The sequence below is a fragment of the Ursus americanus genome, chromosome 5 (genome assembly GCF_024610735.1).
Source record: "Ursus americanus isolate L20-20 chromosome 5, mUrsAme1.1.p, whole genome shotgun sequence".
NCBI classification, from domain to species: domain Eukaryota; kingdom Metazoa; phylum Chordata; class Mammalia; order Carnivora; family Ursidae; genus Ursus; species Ursus americanus.
The window spans coordinates 46571016-46585941 of record NC_142131.1 but is presented as its reverse complement, the minus strand read 5'-3'; the positions used below and the strand labels follow the sequence as shown (position 1 = coordinate 46585941).

Sequence of the window (14926 nt, the reverse complement as noted above, 5' to 3'; positions counted from 1 at the left end):
GAGGGAGTGAAGTTAGCTGTGAACAGAGAAGTGCAAGATAAGAAGGTGTGTAAAGGCTATTTTCCAGTTAGTGTCTTTCAAAAAAGAGAATACAGACATGCTAAATTAATGGGGGAAAATATGAGAATTCTAGGAAAGGAAATTAAGAATTAAGAAAATAAGAAATAAATTATTTCATCTTCCAAGATCTGTTAGAACATACACTTTTGAGTCATGATCACAACACACTTCTTTTTGCCGTAGTCATTATAAGTATATGGGGTGTGTGTGTGTGTGTGTGTGTGTGTGCATTTGAGCATGCAAGAGAAGGTATTAGAAGAACAAACTACATTAGCAGTAGCACGCTGTCACTAGTTTACAGAACCGTAATGTCTGGATTCTCTCTGAAGCCCCTGTAAGAATCTGGGTTAGCCACATTGGGTGTACAAGGTGAGAAAGTGGCAAGGCTGGGATTACTTTCCTCACTCGTTCCTGCTCTGGGGCTCATTCATGGTACCATTTGGAGCAGGTAAGAAAAGGATAACACCTACTTTGCTACCTCACGTCATTGCATAAACAAATCAAGAGAGCTAATAATGGCAGATCATTTTGAAAGATGTAGGTGATCTTTATCTATAATATAGTTATTTATTAAACTATTGTGATCATCAAGGGTATCTGTACATAGGAAAAGAGAAGATTTGAACAACAGTCTGATAACTTTGGATTTTGGAAATCAACCTCTATGTTCAGTAACTAAACTAAACTACAAAACCTTGTTTACTTTTATAGTTTTCTCATCTCTTCCTTCTGTGTCAATATCCTTGATGTGAATTCAGATTCTGGGTCACTTGATAAATGTTCTGAATTGTAAAGTTTGTACTTCTTACAATCTAGCTCCATTCTCAAAAAAAAAAAAAAAAAAAAGGTTCTACATGTCTGATGAATAATTAAAAGAGCCAAAGAAAAAAGATGGAATTTGGAATTTAAGGAAAAGTACTCACACTCGCCGGCTTGTCTGGTTGTCAGGTCCTTGTGTCCTCCACTCCCACTGCCCGCTGGGAACCTGTCCCTAAGCGGCAGGGGGGTGGGGAAGCCAGCAGGGGTGTGTGGGCTTCTGGACCCCTAGGCCCTAGAACACGCAGCCCTTCCCAGACCCACAGCTCTGCATGTCAGTCCCCAGCACTTAAAAAAAAAGAAGAAGAAGATGTGGTATGTATATACAATGGAATACTACTCAGCCATCAAAAAGAATGAATTCTTCCCATTTGCAATGACGTGAATGGAGCTAGCATGTATTATACTAAGTGAAATAAGGCAATCAGAGAAAGACAAATACCATATGATTTCACTCATGTGGAATTTAAGAAACAAAACAGATGAACATAGGGGAGGGGGTAAAAGAGAAAGAAGGAAGCAAATCATAAGAGACTCTTAAATATAGAGAATAAACTGAGGGTTATTAGAGGGGAGATAAACAGGGGTGGCTAAATGGGTGACGGCTATTATGCAGGGCACTTGTTGGGATGAGCGCTGGGTGTTGTATGTAAATGATGAATCACTAAATCTTACTCCTGACACTGATATAACATTATATGTTAACTAACTAGAATTCAAATAAAAACTTCAAACCAAAGAAAAAAAGGAAAGGCACTTGGATAGTGAGGAGACGATGAGAGAATGTGGAGATATGTTAAGGGCTCAGGAAGAGCTAAGGAAAAAACAGAAAATGGATAATTTACATTGGATACAATAAGATGTACAAGATCATTTCTCCTCAAGGGGCAACAGGTGTCAGTGAAGTCAGGAGTGGAGGTAGGGGCCAAAGGGGCTTACATGGTATCCCATATCTTTAATGCCTTTGTCATTTAACTCTGATTTCTCTGGTGCGAATATTGCTGACCCTGCTTTCCCTGACAGGCATTTGCCAATCTACATGCTTTAACCTTAAGTTGAAACTTTGCTTTAGGTGTCACTCTTATTACCAGCAGCGTTTTCATCCAACCACGGTGTTCCTGTCAGTAGGACATTTTCACTCATGTGACTGGAAGAGATGGTCATGCAACATTGTAAAATAACAATAAAGAAGAAACAGTTTTCAAAACCACACACAAAAAGCACTCTGATAACCCAAACCCCAATTTTCTAAAATCTCAATCCTATTCATTTGAATTTTGTAGTTTTTAGTACATGGAGTGATTAACAGAGTATGCAATGAATCACCTCTGGATTTAAAACATTCCTGAAATGAAATGGAGAAAGAGTCCTGATGCCAAGAGGCAGCTGACTGTCCTTCCAATACTGGGGGTGCTCCTTGAATCCTCTTTTGGCTCCCTCTCCTCATAGAAGAGGTTCTCAGTTCCACGCCTCTTATTCATCATTTCAGGATGTCCTGGGTGTCAGTAAGGAGCACTTTTCCAGTAAGAAGGAAACCAACTCCTCAACCTTTCCTCATAGCAGAGATTCTTCAGAGCTACGGTAATCTTTTAGTTCTTTTGTTCTACCCTCACACCACTTCCACTCCTGGGAATACTATCCATTTGGGCTAGATTTCAGGTTCATCGGAGGATATTACACAGTCACCAATTCTACTGTAAGGAGTTAAGCTTTCTTGCCACCAATGATAGAGTGTATTGTTGGGACTCACTTCATATGATCTGACAGAGCAGATAAAAAATAAAAAATTAGTACTTGTATGTCAATATTTAGAAGACACTTTTACAGAGAAAGCTAAGGAATCAATGCTGATTGAAATCTTGCAATGCCCTTGACAAGTTTTAAACAGCAAATGCTTTGATTTGTTTTAGGTATTGTGGTTTAGAACATAATAACAAAATGAAAAAGAGGACTTTTGTCTTGACTTTTTAATTTCACTTTAGAATATTTTGAGGATGTCATTACATGCTGAGTAAGCTTAAAATCTATTGGTGGGGTTAATGTCCAAGAGATGTTGCCTTTTCTTGTATCTTTGAAATTACCTAATAATACAACTACATCATTGTAATGACATAAAAATGCAAGACCAGCTATCACTAACTATAAAACTTATCACTATTCTCAAAATTGTTCTAAGCCTCAGATACATACACACACACATACACACAAATTACCTCTAACTCTTACAACAATTTTACAGTGTAATTTTATCACCCCTGTTTTGCATATTGGGAAGCCGAGGCAGAGAGAAGATAAATGACTTGCCCAAGGCAACATAGCTAGTAACCGGTGAGTCAAGATTTGAACCCACGTCTACCATACGTCAAAGCCAGGTTCATTTCCATTACACTGTGTAGTTGCAAAGACAGGAATAGAAACAAATTTCCTGACTCCCTGTTCCATTCTCTTTCTATTAAGCTATGATGGATTCAGTTTTCTAATCTGTAACAATAATGTAGTGTGAACTTGCTTTCCATAGGTACTCATTTTACTAAACCATTGGAAAGAAACAAAGCACAGACCTTGAAACCAATGATTACACTTTTAGAGGAAATAAGTTATTTCATAAAAAAAAAGAAAATATTCTGGGTTTGATGGTGTTCAGAATATTGACATCATCCTCAAATTGTCTAACCTTAGATCAGTTTTCTAGAAGAAACTACAAAAGGGCTTTGATGCCATAAAGGCCCAAACTTTCCTGTTGTGGATGTGGAGACCCTTTGGAGGACTGGAATCAAACCATTTGGCTCTGCCTTTTGCATAATATTTCAGGTGATTTCTTGAGCAATTAGAGTAGAATTAGCTGGTAAACAAAAGGCATTACTTGTAAAATGGATGAAGGAACTAAGGAGAAGATACTTCCTCTGGAAAAATGTTACATTGATAAATTTATATTTTTAAGTATTTAATTCTTTTCTTCCTGGGAGACTAAATAATGAGTCAGTATTGGAGTAAAGTTAATTTAGGGGGAAATTGAGCCACGCTTTTCAAACAGTAATTTAGGGAGTGATGGGCTATAGAAAGTTAAAGCTTGAGCCTCTAATATTTATGAATACAATGTTTGATTAGACTAAAAGATAAGGCTTTAGGATAGAAAATATCCTTCAGATTGAGAATTTTTGAAAGTAGTTATGTGCAAACTTCGATTTCACATAGTTTCTGCCTTTATCAATGTGTGATGGAAGCAGTGTATGGAGTTAAAAAAAAAAAAAGTATTGAACTGTGGTCTTCCTCAAGTACCACCTCTGCCTCTTCCATCTAAACTATGTGCTCTTGAGAAAGTCATTGTCCCTTTTCTGAATTTTGGCTTTCCCATGTACTCAATGTTAAAATCTTTCTGGGTTATCTCTTTGAGTTGTTCACTCTAACTTGTACGTGAGTCCGTGGCACTGAATTGAGTCCTTTCAAAACACCTGCAGATGGAAGCACCAGGAATTCTAGCTTCTCTTACTCTCAGCAACTTTCTCCAGAGGTGGGAATCTGTAAGTCTCGACTTGACTAGTAGGATAACCCATCTGTCTTCTTTCCTCCCCTCCCACTTATGAAGGGAGCCCAGTTAGAAACATGTTTGTCTGCAAAGTTATGTCTGGTCTTGGTGAAGGATTCAATTCTTACATAGGAGTATGGATCATTAAACTTTAATAGAGTTCTTGGACTCAATCTATTGCCTTTTGGGAGAGGTATCATGAAAACATATTAGAACTGTGGAAGTAGACACTATCTGTTCAAATCTGCCACCTTGACAGGATGCTAAAGGATGGAAACTAAATTGATGTGGTATATTAAGTCTAGCATGACCTAGAACAACTGGTTTTGTAATGTTGGTTGTTATTATGGGTGTCACCAAGTATATAAAAAGTGAGCTGCATCGCCATGGGTTCAGTCTTAGAGCACCAGCTGGTGAGCAATGCACGGAGCCGACTTGTAATTGACTTACATCATCTTCAACATGAAGATAGCCAAAGTGCCAATGCTTCTGACCCTGGCCCTTTGCCTCATACAAGGTGAGCAATTTGCATGTAATCTAAGCCTCTTGCCACACATGGCAAAGCCCTGGGCAGGGACTTGTCTCCCTCCCCCTACTCCTCAAATGTGTGTGTGTGTATGTATGTAAGTATGTTTGTGTGATTATACGTATATGTTTATGTATTGTCTTGAAATATCTTGGCAAAAAAAGAGTTTTGAAGAATTATATATGTGGCTTAATAACTATGTTGTCAACTTTAGAAATGGCAAATAGTTTGACATAATCTGAATTTTTATCCATGATAAATCCTTCTATTAATTCTATATTCATTCTGAAAAGCTAATAGATTCTTCTTCATCTTCCCCTCACCAAGCATATCAATTCATACTGTTACGAATTATGTATTTGTACATATATATGATACGAAGCATATAAATTCATACTGATAAGAATTATGTATATGATATTTAAAACTTAGATGTATATTTTATAAATAATAATACTATATACACTATTAAAAAATCAAATTCAATCATCTATTCTTATTTTAAAGTAGTAGTGCCTTCTAGCATATTTTATTTTTGTGTTATCAAATCCTAAATGGATTGAAAGTGTTTCTCCTAAAAGGTAAGAGACTTTTGTGGGACGTAGAAGGTAGGTTTTTGTATTTGCTGTTTGAATTTGAAGGGAACATGAATTTCCTAGACTCAATCTTGCTCTGAAGCATTTGTATTTTTTAAAAGAAAATCTCAGAGATGGAGAGTCAGGAGATCATTATACATAAAAGATGCCACTTTCCTAAAATAAGTGTGTAAGTACAAACGGGAGTCTGTTAATGAGAGAGTATAATAGCTTATATTTTAATTGGATCTTTGTCAGATCTCTAATTTTTGTAGCTTTAATAAGGAGACAAGAAAGAATTTAGAAACTTTCATTTTATGTGCATATATGATATAAACTTTGTGCTACATTATACTTTCAAATTATAATTGACATGATATATTTGTTATATAATAATTTTAAAAGAGGTCTGCCATACTTTGCTGTGAAAGGATCTCTTTGAAATTAGATATTATGAAGGGGGTAAGAAAGAACATGAGTATTATTTTCCAAAGTAATTTGACTTTTATGAGTGACTAGACCTCCGTGAGTACATGTACTGATTTCCTGGTGCGGTGCCCTCATTTTGTTCGCCATGCTGAATTTTAATGTGTTCAAAAGCAATTTGTGGTTTTATAACATGCAGGTATTAAAATAAGCAAAGCACCGCACTGAGTGAATTGTTTATTTGTTGAATATTTTACATTCCCTTAACTTTGGTTTCTGTGCTTTTGTCCCAGATGCTGCCAGTGAGGATGAAAATCAGGTTAGTCCTGCTTCTTCTGTTCATCGAATCCATTCCAAAATCTCTAAAGAAAAATGGACTGTGGCCAACACCTTCACATTAATAATACAGACATATTATACTGATAGGTACTAATTGCTTTTATTAAAAATACAGAAACAGGTCTTTATGAAGGAAGACATGAATCACACACACACACACACACACGATGTATTAATGATGATGGATGCCTGCAAGAGGCAATCTACCATGCTAAAGGAGTGCTCTCAAATTCCATAAACAAACCAGTGAATTAGTATTGTTCGATTTAATAGCTGAAAAAGTCATGACAGACACAGAAAGCAGAAATTAGTGTCCTTGTGGTCATTGTTTATAAAGCGGTTGTCTGTACCTTGTATATAGTCAGTGTATATATTTCATTCAGTAAACATTTACTGAGCATCTGTCATTTGTCAGACCCTGTTTGAGTTATTAGGAATAATAGAAAATAAAGAAAATAGACAAGAACCCTCCCCTTGTGGCGCTTACATATTAGTGGAGGAAAACAGATACGTTAATGAGTAAATTAGTAAAATATGCAGCACATTAAATAATGATTAATGCTAGGAGGAAAATGAAGCAGGATGGAAGATAGGAATTTTGGGGGATGGAGGTGGTATCAGTTCTTCTTAGGATACTCAAGTAAGTGTTCTATGAAAAGATAGTATTAGACCAAGGATCTGAAGGTAGTAAGTCCTGAAGATTTTTGCAGATGACAGCAGATCAGGGAGAAGAACCTGGGATGGTAGAGGCCTTGACTCAGGAGGGTGCTTAGCCAACTCTTAGAGATCTTTTGTTTGAGCAATAAAAGAATCATTTTCTATAGAAGTTAATTTTTTTATCTATTTGGGAAAAAAGTCCAGAGCCAAATACATACACACATACACACACACACACAAACACACACACACACACACACACACACACCTATGCCAGTAATTCAGCACTTAAAATAGTTCTAGGTATATAGCCAATATGTGCCATGTTTCTTAAAAAGCCATGAACATTAAAATAATAAAACAGTAAAACAATGCTTATCTATAATGAAACTCTTAGAACTATTGTTAAAATACTCTCTTGCTATAGTTTACTGTAACAGTTTTTTAAAGAAACTTATTTCAGGAATGTTCTAGAAAATTTCATCATAGCTTTTATTATTTCATCTAAATTTGCTGTGTAAGGAGAGGCTCGGAAACCTCTATGGAATAAGCAGGGTAATATAGTAGAGAAGGAAAAAAGTTGGATTTGGGGCAATCAAAGAGCATCTTACTTGCATGTTATACTGGCAAAAAGAAGAGTATTGTAAAATTTCACTGTGCATGAAGCCATAGTTTTCTTTTTCAGTCTTTGATAATGGGTGGTGATTCTGGTGGATATTTCTAATTTTACAACTGTGACTTTTTATACCATTAAACTCTATTTCACTGGAAAATATCTTTTTAAAAAATTTAGCCACCCTTTATGTTGGCATAAGCAAGAACACAAAGAAATAAATATGTCTCTGGAAATATTTCTTACAACAGTCTTTGTATATTTCATCAGAAGTGAAAACTACTGGGGTGCCTGGGTGGCGCAGTCGTTAAGCGTCTGCCTTCGGCTCAGGGCGTGATCCCAGCGTTCTGGGATCGAGCCCCACATCAGGCTTCTCCGCTGGGAGCCTGCTTCTTCATCTCCCACTCCCCCTGCTTGTGTTCCCTCTCTCGCTGGCTGTCTCTCTCTGTCAAATAAATAAATAAATTAATTAATTAATTTAAAAAAAAAGTGAAAACTACTGATTTAGTCTTTCTTATGGTGCTGGAATTTTTATTTTCCAAATTCAGTAGTTTGAGTTCTTACTAGTTCCAGAAAAGCATGTTGAATGTTATAAACGCAAGCCAGCACAGCACAGAAAAGCACCATAGTGCCCTGCAAGGATCTTTACCTTATACTTAAATTTGTCATCACATTATTATAAAGCCAAAAGGAGCTTTTTAGTGCCCTAAGACAGGGTGGGGGTGATGCCAGCTCCTGGGGGATTTTATTCTGCTGAAGGAGGGTGGGCTACAGAGCAGCCAGTTAAGGAAGGAGTTTGGCCCTGGAGGGCTTTAGTTCTTCTGAGACGTGTGGAGAAAATACAAACAACAGCAACAATAACAAAATAAAACAAAATGGGCATAAGCCAAAAGACCGCAAGTAAACACTTGTTGAAAAGCAATCTCTCCACCTCGGGATGTCTTTTCGGTGTAGATCTGCTGCTGTTTCAACCCTCTCTCAGGGTTGGGTAATTGAGAGGACATTCCTTCTTTCCCAGGGAAAACCTACCTCCTGCTTTCAATTTGTATGGCCTTTTCCTGTTTGCCAAGAGAATATGTTGGATTATTTCATAACTCAGAAAAGCAGTATTGAGTTCTACCTTAACTAATTAAGCTAATTAATCTTAACCTTCTCTCTGGGTCTTGGTTGTCCATCTGTAAAAAAAAAAAAAAAAAAAAAAAAGCGGGTCTTTCTAGAAATTAGGCATTCAGCTGATTGTAATCCTGGAGAAGTCCAATTCAGGACTTATCCTGATTGGTAATGTTCTTTTTCAGTCGACCACTAAAAACTATGAAAAGCTTCATTCTAGTGTTTCATGAATCTTTGTTTTCAATACTTTAAGACCTGCCTCATTAGGGATATGTTTGGGTTTTTTTTAATAATATTTTTTTATTATATTATGTTAGTCACCATACAGTACATCCCTGGTTTCTGATGTAAAGTTCCATGATTCGTTACTTGCGTATAACACCCAGTGCACCATGCAGTACGTGCCCTCCTTAATACCCATCACCAGCCTATCCACACCAGGCTCTTCTCTGATTCTAACACAAAGTTTTATCTAGACTTTCTAGAATCAGTTATATCCAGCAATCTAAGCAGTAACTTACGAAGTTGGCGTAAGATACTGTAGCATCAAGAGGCCCAGTCGTCAGTCTGTTGCCAGAAATTATTGCTGTGCTACTCAGATAAGATCACTGGGTGGTGATAATAATTTTAGAGATATTTTTGTAGGTCACCATTGGCAAAATTTCCCAGGGTTAGTCTCTGATATTATTTATTTATTTTTCTTCACCATTAATCATTCTGCAAGTGCTACCAACGGCCTCCCATGTTTAAGAGGCTAGGTGAAGTACATTATTATCCATTCGGCGGTAAGCACAGTTTAGGCAAGGGTGCTTCCGGCTTATTGCTATATCCATGAACCTAGCTATATCTGTGACACCTAGCAAAGTAAATTAATACCATAATGAGCTTTTGTTAGCTGATTTAATGATTATTTTAAAGATATAGGAGGCTGAACAGAATTCTTTTCTTTTAATTCAATCAATTAACATACAGTATATTATTAGTCTCAGAGATAGAGTTCAGTGATTCATTAGTTGTATATAACAACCAGAGCTCATTACATCTCGTGCCCATCACCCTGTTATGGGTGCCGATCACCTGTTACCCCCCTTTTTTTTTTTTTTTTGGCAAAATCGAAAACCAAGAAACCACAGAACTTAGATTCCAAAGGCCTGCTCTAAAGGCCCACTGGATTTTCTAATAGGGAGTATAACATATTAAATCAGTACTTAGTGAGATAGTGCAAATGCACCATTGATTTTAAGAGTTGACAGATAGCAAGACTTCCATAAAATATATTGAATTAACCTTTTCAGCAATCCTTTTGTGTTCCTTTTGACAGCCATTATTATTGACCTGCTGTGCAGTAGGTATTTTATGTGTGTCATATTCCAATAATAATAATCACAACAATAATAAAAAAGAGACAAAGAAGAGGGGAGGAGGATAATGTCACTATTGATTATCTACTATGTGTCAGGCACTTTGAAAGTTTTACATAATTGTAATATTTAAACCTCACAATACTTATGGAACCTATGAAATTATATCCTCTATTTTTACAGATAGGATAAGTTAGCCATGGAGAAGTTAATTTGCTAGGACTATTGGGCTTGTAAATGACAAACCTGAAATATAAGGCAGGTCTTTCCATTTCACTAATTGTTTTGGAAGAAAGCTTATTATGTAGATTTGGAAGCTCCAGCAGACAATCCAATCATTGCTTTTGTTTGTGTTATTTGTGTCGATTGAGTGAATGGCTTCTATACAAAGCAGGTATTGGTCTTTAAATAATATTGCTCAAGGAAGTTCTTGGAATGTAAAGTCTTGCTTTAATGAGATCTCAGTAAACATGCTTTTTTTCATCTTTTCCTTAGGTAACATGTGATGAGTATCGGGCATTGATGAAAAATGGAAAATTATTTTGTTCCCAAGATAAAAAACTTTTTCAAAGCCCCAATGGAATAGCCTTCATCAATAGATGTGCCACGTGCAAAATGATACTGTGAGTAAAATTCCCCTTTAAGTCCAGCTATTCTCTGGACTAGTAAATGTATTCTTTTTATCTTCTGTCAAATATATTTTTCTAAATCTTAAAGGTTAATAAATAAAAAAGCTTAGCAGATCATTCTGACACCTTTCATCAGGTGAATTTGGATAAGTGCCACCTATCTGAAAAGATTTTAACAATCACTGAAATGGTATTCCGAAGCATTCCAGAGGGTCCAGAGGGCCCAGGGTTAATACCTTACGTAGCACTTAGTCTTTTGAGGAAGTAGTTCCAATCTGAGTTTCCTGACTCTGGGAAAAAAGAATTCTTGGGTCTGTTAAGCCCTGACTCTGCTGTACCCTCGGACTGAGGAAAGCCCCCTGGGAATGATGCCAAACTCACCTTCTGGCAGCCAACCAGTAGAAAGACTTAAGCGGGACACACCCTGATCCTGTGAGCTGCCAGTGTCTTTAGACATTTTGGATTACACTAGGATGACATGGTCTGAAGAACTGATTTTAGCTTCCACCTCCTGGCAGCTCAGGAAGGGTGAGTGTCCTGGAGGTTTACTGACATCTATGCAATGCTTCTTAGCTTAATTTCCTTCTCTTCAATGACACCCAAAGGTGAAAGAAGGCTTGTTATCAATTGAAAATCCTCAAATCAAAGTGTTCTAATCTGTTTTTGAACAAGGAGGTCATCTTTACTTTCTGACCACCATCAAAACCTAACACTGATACCAAGCCAATACTTAGCTTATCCATTCAAGATAATTATGTTATTATAATTAGCTTTTTAAATGCCAGATGGTATGTCTCAGGGGATTTAATTTGACATAGTCAATAATATTGGGATAATGAAGCTGCGATCACACATGCTGCTCCTAGTGAAGAAATTGTGGAAGAGGGAGGAGGAAGGGAAGATTTAGGGGGTGGGGATGGGGGAGACTCAGGGAAGCTGAGCAGTTTCTTCTTATTCTCTTGAAAGTTGAATGTAAACCACCAGATGTATTATTTACTATAAAGCTTCCTTCTTGTTATATAGGATGTCTTGATAGGAGACTGAAACTATGAATATAGTACATTTACTGAAAAATAATTTAAAACAAAAATGAAATGCCTTGAGACATACAAGGCAAGTTATTTATCTCGTTGAAATCACTCATTCAATTATTGTTTTTGTTACCTATTTAAAGTATGTTGGAATAAACTTGGTTTCTTAAACTGGAAAGGAGATGTACAAGGCATAGAAGCTATCCTTAAATTTCTGAATTTGCTCTATGGGACCTTACAGTTTAGAACCAAAATCAAAAAAGGCAGATAGATTTTGGTTCAGTGTGAATATGGTATTTCAAAGAGACTGTTCCAATGATGGCAAAGATGACTTTTAGAGTTGGTGACCACCTGGATGTTGGAAGCATTTAAAGGGGTCGGGGGGCGGGGGGAGTCTGTTGATTGTGCAGTTAAAGGTAGAGATTCTCACCTCCTGTAGAGTCATGTCTGAGATATTTTTCAGCATTGAGGAGAGATTGATGGTCGCTTAGCTAATTTCTGCACATACCTACCTCCACATCTGATATACTAGATTGAGCTGAGGAAAAGAGTCAAAATTAAGGTTGACGTGCATGCTATTATCCCCCAAATTGTGAAAGCGTGTCTAAGCTATGTTACTCCCTGCTGTTTTCCAGGGAAAAAGAAGCAAAATCCCAGAAAAGGGCTGGCTATTTAACAAGAGCCTCCCGGGCCACTGCCCCAGAAAAGGTGAGATTATTTGAAGTCAACTTGTCGTAATTGCTTTCAAGATTATGTTTGACTCTATTTAGAGCTATTTGTTTATTTCCTAATTACTAGGTCATACCTGTTGTGAAGCCAACTACTTAGAAGGGAGGGAACATGGCTTAGTCCAGGGGTGGGCTAAATCTCTGGTACATCTTGTCCATATGCCCAACCCATGACCCAACTCTCAGAAAACACTCTGGGCACTGACAGACGCTAAGAGGTGCAGTAAGTGAGCGTGATATCTGCCTTCCATGGCCATTGCTCATTCCTCCTGTCCTGTCTCAGCTTCAGTAAGAACCTTTATGGAACTATCAGAACTAATTCCAAATGTCAGAATTCTTACTGTCTGTCACTTGGGTAACTTATGTATCTCTGGGGTCTCAATTTTTTCATCTGTGAACTGGAATGTGGATCAAATGAGAAACTAACTTTAAAACGGCAGATATAGTGTTTAACATATATTAGCAGGCATTTGATTCATTTTTTTTCTTTTATTCTTTTACTTCCTACTGCATGTCCTTTCTGATACCTGGAGAGTTTCTCTAACTCAACTAGAGTTGCTTTTTTACATCTATTTTGCAGTTTGGAAAACAGGCTGATATTTGTTTGAGAAAAGTATTCTGTGGTAAAAAAAAAAAAAAGGTTTTCAATAAAAAATGGAATAAAATGAAAGAAACTCTACAGATGCAAGCCCCCACACAATGATTTCACTTTGTAATTTTTTTATTTCTACAAAGATTTTTTATTTCTACAAAAAAATAAAAATACTCGACCCAGATTGAGGGAAATTTCTGGCCTATACTATGTCACAGTAAGCTGTTGATGAAGCTGGGGGTTATCACTTTGAATCCTGACAACTATTCATAGCACTCCAGATCTTCTTTCTGTCCCTCCTCTCCTGTTCCTGACACATAATTAAAACAATCAGTCAGAGGAGACACACCCAAATTACTGTAACATCCCGGGTCTAACCAAGCTAAAATTTTCCCTATCAACGTTACTTGGGAATGTCTGAGAATCTTAGCCTCCACAGTAAATCTGCTCAACCAAATTCTTGAACTCAGCTGGTCTCACTTTTAAAACAATAACACAGTCACCATTCAATTGGTCAATCACTGCAGATCCTTTATCTGAGCAAAAAGAGCAGCTTCTGTGCTCTACAAAATCTATGGAGATCAGAAAAGTTTCCTGGTAAGTTCCAATTCTGCCTTTAGTTGTCACATTTAGAGAGAGGCTCATTCACTGAGATCTAGTCTCCTTCTCCACCCTCTCTTCCCCATCTTTTTCTTTCATGAGAAACTGATCAGTGATGTTTTAAGATATAAAATACAAGCAAATGACAAACAAAAAAAATGAAATACACACACATACCAGTTCTAACAAAACTATTTCTAAATATTGCTACTCAGATGTTTTCACATGTAGGCACACATTTACTGAATTTTAATCAAATAAGATTTTTAAGAAATAAAACTTTGGAATTCTAAGACATACCTTTCTGTTATCATTTTCTGCATGAATTATAATTTTTACCTCTTAAGTCCTTATGGTTACTTGTTTTGCTACCTAGGAACGTACTTACTTATAAATTAAGGTAGTCCATGTTTGGCTGTGGGCCCTTTGGGTGATTTCTGTTTAGATTTTTACTTGTTTATGTTTGAATGGATTCATGTAATTACACTGTTTTTGTTGTTACTTTCCCCTATAAGAAAAATCTACCTACTTTGTCTGCTTAGATTCCTCCCATCAGAAATCAACCCTGGATGCTCACTTTCAGAATAAGGTGCTCTTTCTGTTCAAGAATTTTCCTCCTACAGCCTCTCTCACTTGCATCATCAATTTCTTCTTCACTAGTACGTCATTTTTTCACTTTCCAATTCTAATATCCAATCCAACTATCATTGCTATTGTCTCCAAAGTCTTTCTCAAATATGACTTCTTTTCCCCATTTTCATTTCTATCACCCGTAGTCCAGTTCCTCATAATCTTTAATGTATTTGGTCCATGTAGAAACTTTTATTTTCTAAATTGATTGATTCATTTATTCAGTACTTCTCATTGATGTAGATTGCCAACTGTGCAGGGTATTAAGTTCGTATGTGTGTTTCTGAGTTCCCTATTTTGTTCATATGAGCTCATTGCTTTAATAACTAATAAGGCAGGTCCCCTTTCGTTAATTCATCTTTTTCCAAGTTGACTTACCTATGCATAGACATGTATTTTCCCACATATTAGAAATAAAAAGTTTATTGAGTTTATATAAAATCCAACTTGAGTTTGGGAACCCAAAGTGATTAGGGTACAAAGAACTTATAAATTAATTGAGTAAAATTGACTTTTTATAATATTAACCTGCCCAACTCAAGAGCACAGAATACTTTATCATTAATTCATGGTAATTTCTGTGTACTTTATGAAATCGATTAAGTATTCTCCACAAATTTTTGTAATTTTTGCTAATACCTAGAAAATTAGTCATTTTATTGATATTTGGTTTGGTATTTTGTTGTTTATGGTATTTCTATCTGGTT

At 36.5% G+C, this 14926-nt stretch overlaps 1 protein-coding gene across 1 annotated transcript in view; it reads left to right on the top strand.

Moving 5' to 3' along the window:
* Window positions 1–4788: 4788 nt before the first annotated feature.
* Window positions 4789–14926, top strand: part of SPINK5 (serine peptidase inhibitor Kazal type 5) — a 76699-nt gene continuing 66561 nt past the window's right edge. The window contains exons 1-5 of the mRNA XM_087862455.1: window positions 4789–4919; window positions 5952–5965; window positions 6223–6248; window positions 10505–10632; window positions 12305–12377. Coding sequence (XP_087718581.1) covers window positions 4789–4919; window positions 5952–5965; window positions 6223–6248; window positions 10505–10632; window positions 12305–12377 — 372 coding nt within the window. The remainder of the gene's footprint in view (window positions 4920–5951; window positions 5966–6222; window positions 6249–10504; window positions 10633–12304; window positions 12378–14926) is intronic.